The sequence below is a fragment of the Bos taurus genome, unplaced genomic scaffold (genome assembly GCF_002263795.3).
Source record: "Bos taurus isolate L1 Dominette 01449 registration number 42190680 breed Hereford unplaced genomic scaffold, ARS-UCD2.0 Leftover_ScbfJmS_610, whole genome shotgun sequence".
Taxonomy (NCBI): Eukaryota; Metazoa; Chordata; class Mammalia; order Artiodactyla; family Bovidae; genus Bos; species Bos taurus.
In genome coordinates this window covers 5,331-23,984 of record NW_020191909.1, presented here as the reverse complement: position 1 = coordinate 23,984, position 18,654 = coordinate 5,331, and the positions used below count along the sequence as shown (strand labels likewise).

Sequence of the window (18,654 nt, the reverse complement as noted above, 5' to 3'; positions counted from 1 at the left end):
GTGAAGACTCCATCACATACATCACCAAAAACCAAACAGAAACTATGGAGAGAGAGAGTAATTCAGCCAAGTTCATAAGACCGAAGTGGAGAAGACGTTAAACCGACCTATTCACTCTCTGTGGAACGGGCCCTTGGTATGGTATCACCTGCAGCCATGAAGTACCCCTGAAATGTGGCTGGCTCTAATCCACCATAAAGTAATCGCGCTGCAAGCATGAAACTACAGCACACTCGGATTGTTACATACGCCCACCTACGATGGAGAAATGACATCAGTGAAAACTAACATATTCATTGAGCCAAATTTTCATCTATGTTGTATCTACCAGTGAAATGATAATATTTGCCCGGGTGTGTCTTAGTACCAATGAGACTAGATATAATTCTACCAGAGGTAAGATTCACGCTCACGCGATGGTGGGGTTGATAGAGGTACGTTCGTGCTTCTCAAGGAATCATTAAGCAAAATGCGCTGTCGAGCTTACAATGGATAGTCTCTAAGATATAGGCATCTTGTACGATGAAACACTTGTATCTTCGACACCCCTGAGATACAAGCAGAAATTGGGCGGAAACATCGGTGCGAGACGTTGCACAACCTAGAATAGAAATTTATTCAAGAGCGCCAAGGCAGGGAGAAGCGAGCTAAGTAAGAAGAACGAGAAGCACTGAGGTAGTGAGAAGGTAGTTGACGCAATAGGTACGAGGGCTTGATATTCAATTCATAAGGAACCTTTCAGAAATGAGATAATTGAGCACTATTGCACGGCATAGCTTTAGGTGATCTTCGCCTGACCGACATTCGCCATGAACAGTTTTTCCATGTGCGAGCTCTCTCATTATCATTCACCCAGCGTCAGCCCGGGTTGGGATGATGAATTACGCACAGGAGCTGTCCACCGCAAACGGCCCACATTGCGCAAGGGAGTCAGCGCCCATGGACGGGAACTGCGGACACTCATGTGTCCACATTTGTGCCACTGGCCCACATAGTGGATGAATGGGGCAGGAGGCTCTACGACTCAATGACCTGGAAACTCAGGAGGAGAGCAAGGGAGCCTACACCACGGCAGAGTGGCACTCGCTGCTTGGCAGCTGATCTTGGGGACGAAACCCGCCAGACCTCTCTAGATCCTCTACACAGAAGAACATACTCCTTTCTAATCTGTTTATAACATGGGGCCATGCTACAATTCTACGGGAAGTATCTGCTCCCCTGTCTCCATGTGTGTGAAACACCATCCTATAACAGTAACCCCAACAAGCCTCTTACGAAACGGGGCGCCTCCTCATGCGAATTTAAAGCCTAGATAATCTCAGGCCTAAACGGTGCCTCATCGCATCCTGTGCGCCTAAGATAGAGCTTCGCGGCTCCAAAAACATGCAGATAGGATGTGAAATGGAAAACATGTCCCATGCTTAGAAGGTAATTGTCATAGAGAGTATTTGAGGTAGGCCTTGTAGTAAATACAAGCTACGACACTGAAAAGTAATAGATAAATAACATTTTCCATATAGAATATATGAAATCTGGGCTTACTTCAAAACCTGTGGGACCAGCAAGCAAGCTCGTGCGCTTTAGAAGGGTACCTTAACCCGTCTTCAACCCTATCAGTCACCCTTGTAATGGATATATAATGAAGCTGTACATCAAATTTTATAGCTCTGAGCTGCGCGAGCGGCATAGCAGCCACGCAAAAAAACATAGCAAACCGCTGGTTCCTATATAACTAGGGAGATGAGAAACTAACAAGGTTATGGATGGGTTGTCGGGAGCGCAAATACAAAATAAGAGGTAGCAGAAAACAATGGCTATAGCAGTAAAATGTTCAAATATGAAGTTTTTTTAAGAAAAACAAATGTACCACCAAAGTTTGCTTTCAATGGTTGAACAGAACTGATTACTCATACACATCCCACACTACAGACGAGACGTATGGAGTAAGGAAGGAACCAGAAGAAGCAAAGCAAGATAAGATCTACCTGAAAAGCATAAACTAGGCCCTTAAGTCATTATCAAAAAAGCCGGTAGAGCGCAATATGCACACAGTCCTTATAGTAAGATCACAAAATAAGATATTAATACTAGTGATGAGACCATAGTAGTCACCTTACTCAGCACTGAAAAAGGGAGAGTCGCTCGATCATACCTGCTCTCAATAACTTTCTACGAGGACGCGAATAGGTTATCATAGCTTGTAAGCTAGGACCGGAAGCGAGACGAAGTGTAGCGAGATATACGCAAAAATTTTAGTTATGCTGTGCGATGAAAAGTACCCATTAGCATCTGCAAACTTAGAAGAAGCCTCATGCCCACAATCAAAAACCAAACTTGGCATTATGCTCGCACATCATCAAATTCTTCCACAAAATTACTGCAGCATGGACAACCGAGGAAGAAACAGACTACGGCACACAAGGAGCCTTCGTTAGCAGTACCAACAAAGAGGAGAGACGTGCCAAGCGCGTGCTTATATATGGTATGAGAGACAACGGGCATGAGACGAGCCAGATCTATTGTGATAGACCTATAGATTACGACTCCAAGCGACTAAGGCAGGAGAAATGTACATAGAAACGCTTAAAACTGATCAGACTCTGAGTATATGACCCTGTGACTAATGAGACCCTAACATCCGAAGATATAACGATAATTACCGCTCCTCCAATCAGAGACGAGATATGAGAGAGTGTGAGAGTCATATGTGTGGGGTCGTTTAGAATCACAAAAATTTTGTCTCTCATGAGTATATTAGTTTAAGGATATACACATAAAATGAAAATTGAGGGATTCAGACATTATAAAGGAAAAGAGCTGTCTCTTCACAGAAATTCTTGCCGGAGAACTAAACCAAAGCATTAGAACAAATGTAAATGTAATGTAAGAGTTTAATGTTCAATCACCACTAAGCCCTCATTCAGTAAATTGTGAACAAAGAAGACATGTGTCGCATATTATTGGAAATGTATCGACACTGAGCTGAGACAAAAAGAAGGCTTAAAGTATCATTGGGTGGAATGGTCGAGAATATGAGTGACTTTTCACTCAGTAGAATTGGAAAGAGAGACAAGGAGTACAGTATTTCCCTCAATTAACTTGACTGTCTAAGTCCTTCCACTTCCCGAATGTCCATCTCCACGCTGAACTGGAGAAGAGTTCCCTCAGTCCAACTTGAGCAACACAGTGCAATCTGAAGAAGTATTACCGGGTTAGTCACACGACTTTCAAAAGGGGAAAATAGAACTGATTTCCTGCAGTATCACTTAGAGTTTGTGAGTGGTGTAACAAATGAAAGATCACAATTAGCACATGATTGGAAAATAATTGTATGGAAGATCCACTAAAAGATGTAATAGAGCAAAATAATAGAACTGGTAAATATCTAATTTAGGTCAATCCCTTATAGATTGGCACTTCCCTTGCAATAATACCACGATATTTCTAAATCACACAACGTGGCAAGCACATACGGCAAACTATTAAACTTCTCGTCAGTCTTGGGTGTACTCCGCAGGGGCGTATGTTGTATGTAATTATTAATGAGAGGAATGATTCTTATATATAATGGAGAGATTCTACCTATGTGTTCAGCTTGTGTATTTAATAATCAACTATATATAGATGCATTCATCACAGCACTATCAGAGGTAATCACGTGTGAGGTTGGTACTAGTCGTCTGTATGTATAAGGCAAACATCCTATTGATATCATTTGAGGGCATCAAGCACAGTATAGTGTAGGTAATCTGAAATACATCTACGAACTGTATTCTGTCATATAGACTCCTTTATGTTATGTAGTATGCACTTGGTTGGGTTCAAATCAAAGGTGTGCATCCGTGTAGCTGGCAGTGGGTGGAGGTAACTCTAGTGCTACACGCCAGCGGAGTCAATCACCTCTCTAATTACGAGGTGATTGAGACTCTTCTGAATAGCAACCTCGGCAGCATACTGCTCTATTGTTTCTGTGTTGTTTCGTATCTTATTGTAATGTACTTCTTTTCCCTTGCCTTTGTGGGTCTTATCGATTCCCTAGCTATCGATGGTAAAGTCAGAGGTCAAATAGGCGAGGGCAATATGACACGTTTCTCACGGCATGCTTTATATGGGCAAGGATTCATGTTTAACAACACTCAGACGCTTCCCATCTACACATGGCCAGGAGGACCGCTCACGGCGTCACGAGAATAGAGGAGCAGGCCCTTATCTATTCTATGGACACGCAATGCATAAGATCAGACTAGGCTCTCCGGATGATTGATGATTCTGTCATCTCAATAACTAGTTCTTGTCTATGGATATTCATTGTGTCTTCACATACAGCCCGTCCTCAGATAGGTATCCCCACGGTTGGTCGAGCCCTGTTAGGGACAGTGGCTTCAGTCTTTGTATGTGCCGTTACACTACTCGCATTTCCACCATGTCTTGGGGGTCCTGTGCTAGACCATGAATGCAGGCAAGTGGCTCAAAAGTAGAAGGGCTCACTGGTGTTGGCCCGGGTCCGTTGGAGATCATGTAACTTGATGGTGTCAATGTGTACTGACTTCTGTGTCCGTTGTTCTTGGGCTCCATGTCCAAGGTCACCACTCTCTTTTGGAGTGGTATCATAGCCTCTGGGGCATCTATTGTATAGTTTTTGTGCATAATTTAATGCTATATGGGAGCTGGCAAAACGTCACTTATGATGGTTTTTTTTAAAAAAAAAATCCTACACTGAGGATTCCCTCAGAGCGCAGCAGCGCTCGGCCCCTAGTGAGATCCGCCAGACTCCTTGTCACCCATAAGGCTCTGACCCCGCAGCCTGCTCATGCTGTGAGCAAGCCGAGGAGGCTTACCTGAGGACCATTGCGTGGCCTACAATGAGGGGTTCTTTCCCCCCACTTTGTAGTGAAGGGGCTTGTGTCACCACCTCAACAGAGATGAAGACCCGATCAATCCCCTCCACCTCACCCTGATGTCTGAGGGCGCCCATTGCCTGCCTCCCACTGACCTGTTGCCAGTGATGCGCAGCCCTCTACCTGTGGGGCTTCCAGTGTCCACTCGCCACCGCTCAAACCTTCTCCATGCGGCCCCAGCAGGCAGGGTGAGCCCTGTTGAGCCTCCCAGAGCCATTCGCTGGCTCTATCTGCCTCGCCTCTATCCCAGGGCCCTTCCTGTTATGTCCTGAGCGAATGTATGTTGGAATGAGGTGCCCCTCAACAATGATTCGGGGGTGAGAACTTCCGTGACCTGGTGAGAGGAGGGAAGTTGGAAAAGCGGGGCTGAGACCTCTTGGCACCATATGTCGAGTGCCCTTGGATTCAAATATGTGTGTAGGTCCAGACTTCATTTAACGGGCCTCATGGCAAGATTGTGTGTGGGGTTGGCGCGTGTAGGGGGGTGCGAAGTCCCCTGAGCCAACTGCGCTCATCTTGCACCCTTGGAGCCCAGCAAAGTTCACATCTCTCAGATTGTGTGCCAGGGGTGGCTTGCGAGGAGCCCACATGGGCTCACTACGAGCGGGAAAAAGGTTTCTAACACACTAATTCATATCTCCCCCCTGGCCAACTTATGCCACCGCTCCCTCCCCTGAGTCGCCAATGTTCCGAGAGTCAGAACACCTGTGACAGGAAGGTGTGGGCAAGTGGCTGAGCTGGCGAGAGAGCCGGACGGCCAGGGTCGCAACACTCGTGGCCTGCCCAGTCCCTTGGGACGGCCAGGCCACCCTGGGCTCTTCTGGACCACAGTCACCGTGGCTGGCCTGGAGCGGTAATTCCACTGTCTGGAATTCTATTCTGAACGATCTGACTCCTAAGCACAAACCTAGTCTTCCCCTGAAGGTTGGCTCGTGTTGCTCTCAGATCAACCTTCCCGTGCGTGCCTTCTTCCAAGGCTACGAGTCTTCCTGCTTCTTGGATCTATAGGGTCTCACATGCCATTTGGCGCCGGGTGCCATCGGTGCCGGCAGAAGTGTCAGGAAACTTTACTTTCCATCTCCATTGCCGAGTCATGCCTTTTCAACGGGAAAATAAGCCAATAGCATCTTGGAGGCTAAAGCAGAAAAGGAGTGGCACTGGTTGTCGGAGCCTCGAGACTAACTTCCAGCACCAATACTTGTCATGGGGAGTAAGCCAGCCAGGTGGCTAAGGAGCATCACTAAGTGGCTTTGGTTGAAGGGAGCTTGCGAAGAAGCAGAGCGCTCAGTCCGCTAGGGGGCGATATGCCTCAAGAAAACATTCAGTTAAAGGATCATGGCACATCTCGGTGGTGCACAGGAGACCAGCATGGGCAGGGCAGTTGTCGGAGGTGTCGCCTGTGGGCGTGGGGCTCACCTGCAGGGAGCCTGGAGCCCCTGATATCCGACGGCCGTGCTCAGTGGCTGGGTGGGACACAAGTAGCACCTGAGTTGGGAATAGGGACACCCAAAAGTCCCAGCATCAGACAATTGGGAGGGGCAGGTCTTCCTGTGGGGTTAGATCCAGGCTCGAGGGGAGCCCCAGCATTCTTCGCTGCGCCACTCAAGGGCAGGTCCAGATCGAACCGCACAGGAAGGGAGCTGTTCGGTTCAGCGACCGGGTCGGCGTCCTGGTCGCGCGTCCGGCTGTGTTTGTCTCTGGTTTTCGAGTGTCTCAGCCTCCGTCATGAAGACCCACCGAGGAAGAGAAGTTGCAACCGCTTGGTGCCCGGAGAAACGGAAAACGTCTATGTCTGGACTTCTTGGAACTGGGAAGAAGAGAGTCTTATTGAGTCACTCCTGATTGGTAGCCAGGCCTCATACGTTTACTGGAGGCCATAACCAATGTTCCTCTATACTGTTGACGTTTCTTAATTTTTGTACAGAAGTCAGAATTATTTATAAAAGATATGCTGTCCGGACATAAGGGATTTGAATTGGAGCTTGGAGAGAGGGCTCTTCCTTTCTCTCTTTAATGAGCATGGCCATATTCATTATCTAATGGGATGAAGCAATTAATCGATATATGACTGAATTAGTTCACATCACCACAAGGGGAGGAATTTCACCCCGAGGCCGAAAGACTCCAAGTCTAAGTACTTTAGGCATAACACCCAAAGTTAATAGTTAATGATCATTTGTCTTCCCCACGGTGGGCTCTTCACAGATAAAGAGACCGCGACAAGCAATCCGTACGAGAGTGAGGAGACCTGAGGAGTTCAATGTACCTGGGCTTGGGAAGATCTCCTGGAGGTAGGAACCATGCATACCTTTCCAATTTCTATTGCTCATTTCGTCCGCCTGAAAAATCTCGTCTACAGAGATGAGTGGGAGGCTAATAGAGTGGGGCACTTACAGGGGCTGGACAAGAGCCTTTGACTACGGTGTTGATTGATCAGACAATAGGAAGCATTGTGTGCAACACAGTCGTGGGTAAATAAATCCTATACCCCCTTAGTTGGGTGTATTCTTCTGAGCAAATGGTGGAGAGGCTTCGGTCGTTGTTGAATTATGTCATGTGGCAAGATTATTTGACGCGATTTCTCTTTTGTTGACCGCAACCCACGGAGTATACCACATCGCGAATGGAAAATTACTCTAGGGCCCCAAAATAGGGACGTGGGTGTGTGTGGTGTTTCCCTTCTCCAGGGGATTTTTTTCTGACTCCCCACATATTGTAAGACTAAACTTGAGAATTCTTGTTTTTATTTCATTTCAAATAGCCTTTGGGAATCTGAAAGGACAGTGTAGGTACTTTCAAGATGTCTTCTGCAAAACAAAGCCCTTTCGGCAAATGTGGTCATTATATCCAGGTAGGTGTTGCTGTTGTAAGTGTCACATATCAGCCAGAGGCAAATTCTGAGCTCTTCCTCTGGCAGAAACAAATTGACAAAATAAGGCAAGAAAGAGAGCTAGGAAAACAAACCACATCAACAAGTGGAAAAGCGTTCCTCATGAGACAAAGCTAGAGAAAAACCCAACATCCTTGTGGCCCAAAAACCCTCTTAGAAATGAATGTTCCATAGGGAAGAGACGAAACATGTCAAGTTCCAAGGAGAGGCAATGCCCATGCCAGTGTAGCTTAGAGGACGGCCTGACCACTCGATGAAGACACACACCAACGTAAACCCTTTGCAGACAGCAGTGACGGTCATCACCATAGTAAGTGTTTAGTCTGGGGACAACCTGCCCTGGGCTCCAATAAGCGAGCAAACCTGGTTCTCTTCCTCTGCCCCCACACCATTCACTCATAATGGCAGCTCAGGTGCTTTCGTGCCCTGCCTGCCTGTCTGGCTCATCCATGAGCTTTGACCACCTCCAGGAAAGGACTCTGCCTTCTCTTCTCTATGCGCATGAATCTGCACACAGTGACTCTTCAGAACCTCAGGAGACTCACCCAACCCCCACTATAGCCAGACCCTCCCCAGGCATTAAAACAGCTGTGGAGTCACTTTGGCCCAAGTCCTACTTACGGATCCCTGGAGCCCACTACAGCCTCTACAGCATGATTAATCAGGCCCTTTACACACAGATTCCTGCCTGTCAGATCTGAGCTTTGGATTCATGGTCAGCTCTGTCCCTCCGTGGCAGCCAGGTGGGTCACAATGCAGACAAAGGAGCTCAGGAGCTGAGTGTCAAAGGAAGCATTGAAAGGACAGTGATGGATGCAATCTGTTGCAAACTGAAGGAGGGTCCCTGCATGTCTCAGAAACGGCCTCTGGTGTGCAGGTGTTGAGAAAGGCCCCCACAGTGCAAAGGAAAGAGGGGTACTCGGGGGCAAAGGCACTTGGCCTCTCCAGTAGCAGCTCCAGGTGGTAGCTCGTGAACAGTGGACAGCCAATGTGGTCACATGAGCGTGACGCTTATTCCCTCACAAAGAAAGAGAAAGGGGGCAGGGTGTGGGAGTACCTGGAGGATGTGGTGGGTTGGATGGAGGGATGTATCCTTCCTCTCTCCAGTGAAAATCGCTTTTTTGAGTCTCAGAGCTGCAAGAAGGCAGTTACCAAGTTAGGTCCCCACAGTATCCGTTGTGGGCTGGGTGTCTTAGCCCCCATCACATGGACAAGCCACACCATATGGCTTCCCTGAGTTCTAACAGCAGGATCTGGGGGTTTTGTTTAGGTACACACTTCCTTGCTCTAGCTGTGTTACCCCCTTCTTTGAGCCCCAGTTTTGTCCTGTAGAAAAAGGACATCGATTGCTACCTTAGCAGGTTGCTACCTTAATCCCATGATGACTAAGTAGGGTGATACTACAATGAATAGCTGGGCCTTAAGAGAATACTGGGCTTCCCTGACAGCTCAGCTGGTAAAGGATTCTCCTGCCATGCAGGAGACCCCCGGTTTGATTCCTGGGTCGGGAATGCTGATCCGCTACAGAAGGGACAGACTACCCACTGCAGTATTCTTGGGCTTCTCTTGTGGCTCACTGGTAAAGAATTTGCCTGCAATGCGGGAAACCTGGTTCAATCCTGACTGGGAAGATCCCTGGAGAAGGGAAAGGCTACCACTCAGTATTCTGGTCAGTATTCTCTTGAAAGTGAAGTGAAAGTCCCTCAAGTCGTGTCCACCTTTGGGAACCCTGTGGACTATACAGTCCATGGATTCTGCAGGCCAGAATACTGGAGTGGGTAGCCTTTCCCTTCTCCAGGGGATCTTCCCAGTCCAGGGATTGAACCCAGGTTTCCCGCATTGCAGGCAGATTCTTTACCAGCTGAGCCACAAGAGAAGCCCAAGAATACTGCAGTGGGTAGTCTGTCCCTTCTGTAGCGGATCAGCATTCCCGACCCAGGAATCAAACCGGGGTCTCCTGCATGGCAGGAGAATCCTTTACCAGCTGAGCTGTCAGGGAAGCCCAGTATCTCTTAAGGCCAGCTATTCATTGTAGTATCACCCTAATTAGTCGTCATGGGATTAAGGTAGCAACCTGCTAAGGTAGCAATCGATGTCCTTTTTCTAGAGGACAAAACTGGGGCTCAAAGAAGGGGGTAACACAGCTAGAGCAAGGAAGTGTGTACCTAGACAAAACCCCCAGATCCTGCTGTTAGAACTCAGGGAAGCCATATGGTGTGGCTTGTCCATGTGACGGGGGCTAAGACACCCAGCCCACACCGGATACTGTGGGGACCTAACTTGGTAACTGCCTTCTCGCAGCTCTGAGACTCAAAAAAGCGATTTTCACTGGAGAGAGGAAGGATACGTCCCTCCATCCAACCCACCACATCCACTCCCACACCCTGCCCCCTTTCTCTTTCTTTATGAGGGAATAAGCGTCATGCTCATGTGATCACATTGGCTGTCCACTGTTCACCAGCTACCACCTGGAGCTGCTACCGGAGAGGCCAAGAGCCTTTGCCCCCGAGTACCTCCCTTTCCTTTGCACTGTGGGGGCCCTTCTCGACACCTGCACACCAGAGGCCATTTCTGAGACATGCAGGGACCCTCCTTCAGTTTGCAACAGATTGCATCCATCACTGTCCTTTCAATGCTTCCCTTGACACTCAGCTCCTGTGCTCCTTTGTCTACATTGCGACCCACCTGGCTGCCACGGGAGGGACAGAGCTGACCATGAATCCAAAGCTCAGATCTGACAGGCAGGAATCTGTGTATAAAGGGCCTGATTAATCATGCTGTAGAGGCTGTAGTGGGCTCTAAGGATCCGTAAGTAGGACTTGGGCCAAAGTGATTCCACAGCTGTTTTAATGCCTGGGGAGGGTCTGGCTATAGTGGGGGTGGGGTGAGTCTCCTGAGGTTCTGAAGGCTCACTGTGTGCAGATTCATGGCGCATAGAGAAGAGAAGGCAGAGTCCTTCCCTGGAGGTGGTCAAAGCTCATGGATGAGCCAGACAGGCAGGCAGGGCACGAAAGCACCTGAGCTGCCATTATGAGTGAATGGTGTGGGGGCAGAGGAAGAGAACCAGGTCTGCTCGCTTATTGGAGCCCAGGGCAGGTTGTCCCCAGACTAAACCCTTACTATGGTGATGACCGTCACTGCTGTCTGCAAAGGGTTTACATTGGTGTGTGTCTTCATCGAGTGGTCAGGCCGTCTCTAAGCTACACTGGCCATGGGCATTGCCTCTCCTTGGAACTTGACATGTTTCATCTCTTCCCTATGGAACATTCATTTCTAAGAGGGTTTTTGGGCCACAAGGATGTTGGGTTTTTCTCTAGCTTTGTCTCATGAGGAACGCTTTTCCACTTGTTGATGTGGTTTGTTTTCCCAGCTCTCTTTCTTGCCTTATTTTGTCAATTTGTTTCTGCCAGAGGAAGAGCTCAGAATTTGCCTCTGGCTGATATGTGACACTTACAACAGCAACACCTACCTGGATATTATGACCACATTTGCCGAAAGGGCTTTGTTTTGCAGAAGATATCTTGAAAGTACCTACACTGTCCTTTCAGATTCCCAAAGGCTATTTGAAATGAAATAAAAACAAGAATTCTCAAGTTTAGTCTTACAATATGTGGGGAGTCAGAAAAATCCCCTGGAGAAGGGAAACACCACCCACTCCAGTATTCTGGCCTAGAGAATTCCATGCAGCGTATACTCCGTGGGGTCACAAAGAATCAGACAAAATCTGATGACTAATCAACAACACCGAAGCTTCACCATTTGTCAGAGATAACAACAGTATTTACACGACTGTGTGCATGTTTAGTGGCTCATACGTGTCAAACTCTTTGCAGCCCTGTAGCCCCCTAAGATCCTCTCTCTGTGGAATTTTTCAGGCAAGAATACTGAAATGGGTTGCCATTTCCTCCTCCAGGGGATCTTCCCAACCCAGGAATTGAACCCCGGTCTCCTGCATCTCCTCCATTGGCTGTCGGGTTCTTTTCTGCTGAACCACCTGGGAAACAAGTCATTACATCACTGGGTTATCCTAAAGTACTTAACTTGGAGTCTGGCACTCGGGAAATTCTCACTGGTGATGTGAATATTCAGTCATATATCATTATTGCTCATATGATAATGAAATGGCCATGCTCATAAAGGAGAAAGAAGAGGCTTTCCAAGTCCAATTAAATCCTTTGCCACACATATCTTTTTAAAAACTTCTTGACTTTGAAATGAACATCAAACATAAAGACATTGGTTATGGCCTCCAGAAAAGATTGAGCTGTACCAATAAGTGACGAGGATTCTTCTCCCAGTTCCAATATGCATGCGTTGTTTCCCGGGCACCAGCGAGCACTTCTCCGGTGGGCTCAGAGAGGCTGAGTCACTCACCAGAGACAACACAGCAGCAGACCAGGACTCGGACCCAGGTCACTGAAACCACGGCTCCCTCCTGTGCCCATCTGACCTGCCCCTTGAGGGCAGCAGGAAGATCTGGGCTCCCCTGGCCTGAGCCCCCGGGCCTGCCTCCCCTCGTCCGTGCTGGGATGTGTCCATTCCCAAACCATGCACTGTGTCCCCCAGCCCTGGGCCGTCATGTCAGGCTCCAGGCTCCCTGCAGGTGAGCCCCACGCCCACCAGCACACCTTCAAGCCCTGCCCATCCGGTCTCTGTGCCCGAGTATCCTGATCCTAACTGTTTTCTTGAGGCAGCCCCAGGACTGAGCCCTGCTTCTTCGAAGCTCCCTTCACCAAGCCCAGTGAGGCTCTGCCCTGTGGCTTCATGACAAGTATGGTGGGCTGAGTGGTGGCTCCGAAAGCCATCCATCCTTCTGCAGCCTCCAGAGGTGGCCTTATTCTGATGAAAGGTCTCGGCAAATGGAAGTAAGTTCCTGACCTCTGCACCAGATCACCCGGGATGCATGTGGACCCTAAATCCAACGACAGGTGTCCTTGGAAGAAAAGAGGGGGTGATCTGAGGCACAGAGCCACCCAGGGGAGAAGGTTTGTGCAGATGGATGCAGAGGTCGGGGTGATGTGGCCAGAAGCCCAGGGAGGCCTGGCGTCCCCGAAGGACTGGACCAGGCCAGAGGGACCCTCCACTGGAGCCTCTGGAGGGAGCTCAGCCCTGCCCACACCTTGATCACAGGTTTCTGACTCGAGAACTGGGGGGGAATGAATTTGTGTTAAAGCTGTCCAGTCTGTGGCCAGTGGCTGCAGCCACTCCTGGACACTGAGAGTGAACTTGCTGGCTCCAAGGTGAGAACAGTGGCAGGACCCACCCCCTACCCCCTAACCCCAACACACAATCTTGTCATGAGGTTAAATGAGTTCATACACACAGATGGCTGAATCGAGGACTGACACTTGGATCTCAGCCCGCTTCACTTCCTCCTCCTCGTCACCATCACCGTCATTGTGAGGGGCCCTCATCCACTCATTCAGTGGACATACAAGGCCCTGATGCGGGCAGCGAGACCAGCGAGCTGGGGGGCTCTGCACAGGACTCACCCTGCCTGCTGGGGCCGCATGGACAAGGCTTGTGCAGTGACACGGAGGTCCCGGGAGAGGCTGGATCCTCCGGTCGTGGGAGGCAAGGGCGCCTCAGCATCAGAGGTGGAGGGTTGAGCCGGGTTCATCCTGGGGGGTTGCAGCCCTTCACTCAAAGTGGAGGAAGAACCCCATGTGGCACCCAGTGTCCGGTAGCCTCCCCTTGCCATGGCAGGCTGCGGGCAGAGCCATGGATGACCAGGAGTCTGCATCTCACTAGGGGCTGAGGCTGGCACTGAGTGAATCCTCAGTGAGGATTTTTAAAAAAAAAAAACCATCCTAAGTGACTTCAGCTCCATTGCTTTTTGCCAAAAACCTACAATGATCCCAAGAGCTTTGTACACTCCAAGGGTGGTGACTGGATGTGGAGCCCAGCACAGACCCAAGTCAGTCCTGCCCTGAGTCGCACGGGCCGGCCACACCATCCCCCTTCCTTGGCCTGGCTTTCTTCTGCCAGCACCCCCCGAATGGTGGAAAGGCAAGTGTGGCCTCAAGCTGAGGGGCCCAACCTGGGCTCCAAACCCCTGGGGGTCCCCTTGGGACGTCTGGTGGACCTAGTTTCCCCTGCCGTGGGGCAGCTCTCTCTCGGGGACTGTCATGTTTCTTTGCTTTCTGTTGTGATGGGGCACCCCAGTTATCTCAGGGCGATGGGAAGTCTGTTGGTGTTACATGCTCCTGCCTTAGATGGGGAAACGTTATTGCTGCATTGACACGGCTCACTCGATACTGGGAATCTGTTAAACACAAATGGCAAGGGGAACAGAGCAAAACAGAAAAAGAAAAATAGAGAGTTGCTGGGTTGCTTCAGGTCTCACCTGTGATTAAGAGTGTGTACAGCCTGCACGTGAACCGGGGTTCCCACACCTGCCAGCTACCAGGTGCCAGGCCCTGATTTTAGACACCCAGCTTAGACACACACTAAGGAGTCATTGACAGATACAGTTTATGTGTATTTAAAGTCTACATTGTGATGACTTGATGCCCATAGACGTCGTGGAATGATTGCCTTACATACGCATCGCCTCACACAGTTAACTCTGTGTGTGTGTGTGTGTCTTTTATGTTGTTCTTATAATCCATGAACACAATGTAGATAGCTCTCCATTTTTTAAGATCTTCTTTAATTTATCTGAGAAGTTTATAGTTTGCTGTATGTCTTGCACATGTTTAATTAGATATCTTGATATTTTCAGTGCCATTATAAATTCCTAATAGATACAGAATTTACTTTTCTATATTCACTTGGTAAATCCATTTATTTCAAATCATTCTAATTGTATTTATTTATGTATACACAATTATGTCTGCAAATAAGTTCTTTTTTTCCCCTTTGCAACTGTGATAACCCTTTACTTTTTCTTGCCTTATTGTATGGACTAGGATCTCCAGTCCTGAGTACATTGGTGAACAGAAGTAGTAAGAATAAGTATCCTTGTCTCTTTCACATTATCAGAGGAAAAGCTTTCAGTATTTCACCATCACACATGATATTAGCTTTTTTGTAGATAGTTTAATCAAAATATGTAAATTGTTCTCTGTTAGTTTACTAAGAGTTTTTTCTTAGTCGTGAACTAAAATTATTACATTAACTTTTCTTAAGTTTATTTTCTGCAGATTTTGAAACAGGTAATTTTTCTTTTATGTGATTATTTTTCTTTTATGTGATTTAACTTTAAAAAAATTTTGTGATTCTAAAACAACCCCAACCTGATCTCAATGTATTCTCCTTCAGTTGGACTTTATTTGATTATTTCATCTATACTCAGAGTCTGTAATTTTACTTTCTTGTACTTCTTCCTGGTTGGTTTTAGTATCAAGGTTATGCTAGTCTTATAAAACAAGGTTGGAGAGTGTTCCTTGTTTACTGCAAGAATTCCTGTGAGATTACTGTTTTCTACCCTAGAGTTTTGGAAGAATTGATTAGTTGGTTTTATTGTGGGGAGGCTTTTAATTTCAGATAACATTTTGTTCTCTCAAAGTTAGAATTTAAAGCTGTTAACAAGCATGTTTTCTTGACGTTAAGATCAATGAGAGACATTAAAGGTGTTCTGTGACAGTATCCATGTATTAGGGTGAGTACACACTAAGAAGTGTACTAACGTATATACACACATCAACAAACAGTGACTCGGCCCCTTTTATTTGAGTTGAGAGCGTGATTACAAGTAGCACTCGAAAGGTGTAGTTTGTTAGAAGAAGAATTAGGTGCCACATATAAAGAGGTAAGTTTGATCAGTCATTGTGTAATTTCCATGAAGGGTTTGTCATTTGAATCCTTTCATTTAAAAAAAAAGAATGAAAACTGTAGTGGTGGGCATCAGGTGTCATTTATCGTTCTGATTGAGGACCTTCCCACCAGGGTTATTTTAATGACTAGTAAACTAGACTTGTGGCTCAGAGCTGCAGGATCTCTTAAGTAGCCCTTTGTCCAGTAGAAGACAAATTCTGACTCTAATCATCTGGTGGTATTCGGGATGGATAGCATCACCATGTATTTTCTTTTTATGTTGCGTTTTCAGTTTAGACTTGAATTTTTCCAGGTGTTTTGCTGTCTTTACTTATTTCTTTACTCTAATTCAATTTTTTGGTTTTAGCAGATGATTCTTAGAGGAGAATAACCAGGAAAAGATACTAATGCACAGGGTGCTTGATGTAAATCATGAGCAAAAAACATGCCAAGCGCCAATGGAAAGGCAAGTCCTTGGTCTCACTCTCTGTCTGGTTCTTGTCTTACCATCCAGTCTGTGTGGGGCTGTTGGGACCTCTCACCAACATACCATGTAGGTCTGAGTGGCTGTGAGGGTCTTGTGAGCTCCCAGAGCGCAGAAGGCAGTTTTGACCTCACTGATTGCCCAGAAGTGCTGTGGTCCCTCCCTCTCAAAACAAGGCTGTCTAAGGCTTCCTTTCCCCCTTAGAGACCCTCTAAGCCACGAGGAAGACCTGGCTAAGGTGATCGACCTCCAGGAAGTCATAGAGAAGCAGGAGCAGAGCCAGATGGAGGAGCGCCTGGCAGCCCTCTTTGCCCATGTGTCAGAGCTGAAGGAGGACCTGGACACGGCCAGGAAGGACCTCCTCAACTCCGAGGACGTGAACAGGAAACTGCAGCAGGATGTCCACGAAGTGAGTGACGGCAGCTGTGTCTGTTGTCCTGAGGTGGACTGTGGGTCCCTTGTTCTCCCGGTGATCTCAGCCTTGGCATGGCTGCGTGAGCAAGAGCAGAGCTCTAGCGAGACCGCAACTGGCTGCCTCCCCGCCTCTGCATTGAGATCTCTGGGGTAGAAGAGGCCTGGTCCAGGCATTCCGTTGGCAGTGAACCAACATTAGGGCAGCCCTAGCGCTGTGCTGCACCCTGGGTGTGGACTCCTCATTTCTACAAGTTCTAGGGTGCCCAGTGTGTTCCTTTTTTAAAAATTCATTCATCCATTCATTCATTTATTAGCATATAGTTGCTTTACACTGCTGTGTCAGTTTCTGCTGTACAGCAAAGTGAATCAGTCATCTATCTATCTATCTATCTATCTACGTATCTCCCTCTCTTTTAGATTTCCTGCCCATTTACTTCACCACAGAGCACTGAGTAGACTTCCCTGTGCTGTGCACTAGGTCCTTACTCGTTGACTTTATGTGTAATATCAGTGCTGTATATATGTCAACCCGAGTCTCCCGGTTCATCCTCTCCCAACCCCCACCCCCACAACTCCCTGTCAAATGTGTTCCTGATGATGCTGAAATTTCCTTCTGATTCACTCAGGAGAGTCTGGTGACGTCTGTGGAGCCCGTTCTCTTGGAGAGATGGGAGCATGCTGTGTGGACTCTGCTGAGGCAGCTTGCCTGGCCATCTTCTCGAGTTTTCTGAGGTTCCGCTCCTTGAAGGGATGTGTGACAGTGATACAGTCAGACAAGTCGAGTGATGTTTGCTCACCCTCAGATCTTCAGGCCCGAGCTGTGTGACCATGTGGAATCATGATGTTTCTGGCGGTCGTGTCTGCGGGTGTCATGATTTATGAGAAACTACCTAACGGTCACTGTGAAAACAGAAGAGTGCTGGGGGTTCAGGCCTCCTCCTGTGAGCCTCACCTCTCCTCTGTGCACAGACAGACAGCGCCCACCCTGCCCACCCCTCCCCCGTGAGACCGTCTCAGAGAGAACCCCTCCAACATGTGGTACAGCAAGGGTCCTTGTTTAGTAGCTTGGTGTGAGTAATTCTGCATGAGAACTCAAAACAGAAATATTTGCACAGGTTTGTATAAGCTATTCACACTACTCTTCGGCAACAGGAGATTAGGTGGCAGAGTTTAATACATACAGAATTCTGGAAAAAGCGTTTTTAAGACCTTTCACTTTTAATGTTAGGACTTTGCCCACATTGGTTACTTAATGACTAGGGAGGGACCTGAAATGGATTTTGAACTGGCGCACAGGAGTTGTACCAGCAGCAAGTTCTGGTCCTGGTTTGAGCGTTTCATACATGTGGTGTAACTCTGCTTTAGAAGAACTAGGCTTGAGAAATCTGCACCCAGTTGTGTTACACTTTGATCTGCTTGCCTCATTCACAAGCCAGGTGATTCCTCCCACCATAGTCAATGACAAGTCATGTCTCAGTCTCCATTCACGTAAAAAAGACTACAGGTTATTAACCTTCTGCGACTCTTAAGAAATAGCAGTGTCGCTTTTGCTTCAGATAACTGTAGCGCTAATGCTGTCTTCCAGCTCGTGGTCTTCCTGCCTGCCCTGTGCCGCAAGATGGGGGTTCCCTACTGCATCATCAAGGGCAAGGCCCGGCTGGGGCGCCTGGTGCACAGGAAGACGTGCACCACCGTAGCCTTCACACAAGTCAACTCGGAGGACAAGAGTGCCCTGGCTAAGCTGGTGGAAGCCATCAGGACCAATTACAACGACAGATACGATGAGATCCGTCGTCACTGGGGAGGCAACATCCTGGGGCCGAAGTCAGTGGCGCGCATCGCCAAGCAGGAAAAGACGAAGGCCAAAGAGCTGGCCACCAAGCTGGGCTGAGCGCACTAGGGAGTTTTCTGTACATAAAAGTAATAAAGATTCTCCTTCAAAAAAAAAGAAATAGCAGTGTCACAGTCTGTCAGGCCCCTCAAATAAATACACCCAAATATCAACTGGTCGCCCCCCTCCCACCCAGTTCCAAACCTCTGCCTGTGTTTTTGAGTGTTGTCAATCCTGTGACTACCACTCCGTGCTACCAAGTTTGACCCTAAGGAACAATGTTTGTCTCTTCTCTCTCACTGGCCACGAAGCTAAAGGCTCCTTGAGGTGTGACCATGAGCAACACCCAGTCATACTGTCCGCACACCAGACAGGCCCT

General features: G+C 47.9%; 2 protein-coding genes and 1 long non-coding RNA gene across 3 annotated transcripts; 2 read left to right on the top strand and 1 right to left on the bottom strand.

The window, feature by feature from the left end:
* Nucleotides 1-7,625: 7,625 nt before the first annotated feature.
* Nucleotides 7,626-8,910, bottom strand: LOC132344785 (uncharacterized). Its single transcript, XR_009493747.1, has 2 exons — nucleotides 8,846-8,910; nucleotides 7,626-7,808 (listed from the first exon to the last, which is right to left on the bottom strand). It is a non-coding gene; the product is annotated as an uncharacterized lncRNA (long non-coding RNA).
* Nucleotides 8,911-10,104: 1,194 nt separating this feature from the next.
* LOC100847880 (liprin-alpha-1-like) lies at nucleotides 10,105-18,396 on the top strand. The gene is made up of 4 exons (XM_024989203.2): nucleotides 10,105-13,028; nucleotides 15,917-16,012; nucleotides 16,235-16,439; nucleotides 17,071-18,396. Exons 2-4 carry the CDS (start codon nucleotides 15,954-15,956, stop codon nucleotides 17,173-17,175), a joined length of 369 nt encoding a protein of 122 aa, XP_024844971.1. The 5' UTR covers nucleotides 10,105-13,028; nucleotides 15,917-15,953; the 3' UTR covers nucleotides 17,176-18,396.
* On the top strand, nucleotides 17,935-18,396 carry LOC112445739 (large ribosomal subunit protein eL8-like). Its single transcript, XM_059884488.1, has one exon. The coding sequence runs from the start codon at nucleotides 18,063-18,065 to the stop codon at nucleotides 18,333-18,335; it is 273 nt and encodes a 90-aa protein (XP_059740471.1). The 5' UTR covers nucleotides 17,935-18,062; the 3' UTR covers nucleotides 18,336-18,396.
* Nucleotides 18,397-18,654: the final 258 nt, after the last annotated feature.

Excerpts from the sequence above, each read along its gene's own strand:
- LOC100847880 (XM_024989203.2), top strand. The coding sequence starts at position 15,954 with ATGCACAGGGTGCTTGATGTAAATCATGAGCAAAAAACATGCCAAGCG. Across the intron at positions 16,013-16,234 it reads TGCCAAGCGCCAATGGAAAG|AGACCCTCTAAGCCACGAGG; the intron begins GCAAGTCCTTGG and ends TTTCCCCCTTAG. Across the intron at positions 16,440-17,070 it reads TGCAGCAGGATGTCCACGAA|GAGAGTCTGGTGACGTCTGT; the intron begins GTGAGTGACGGC and ends TGATTCACTCAG.
- LOC112445739 (XM_059884488.1), top strand. The coding sequence starts at position 18,063 with ATGGGGGTTCCCTACTGCATCATCAAGGGCAAGGCCCGGCTGGGGCGC.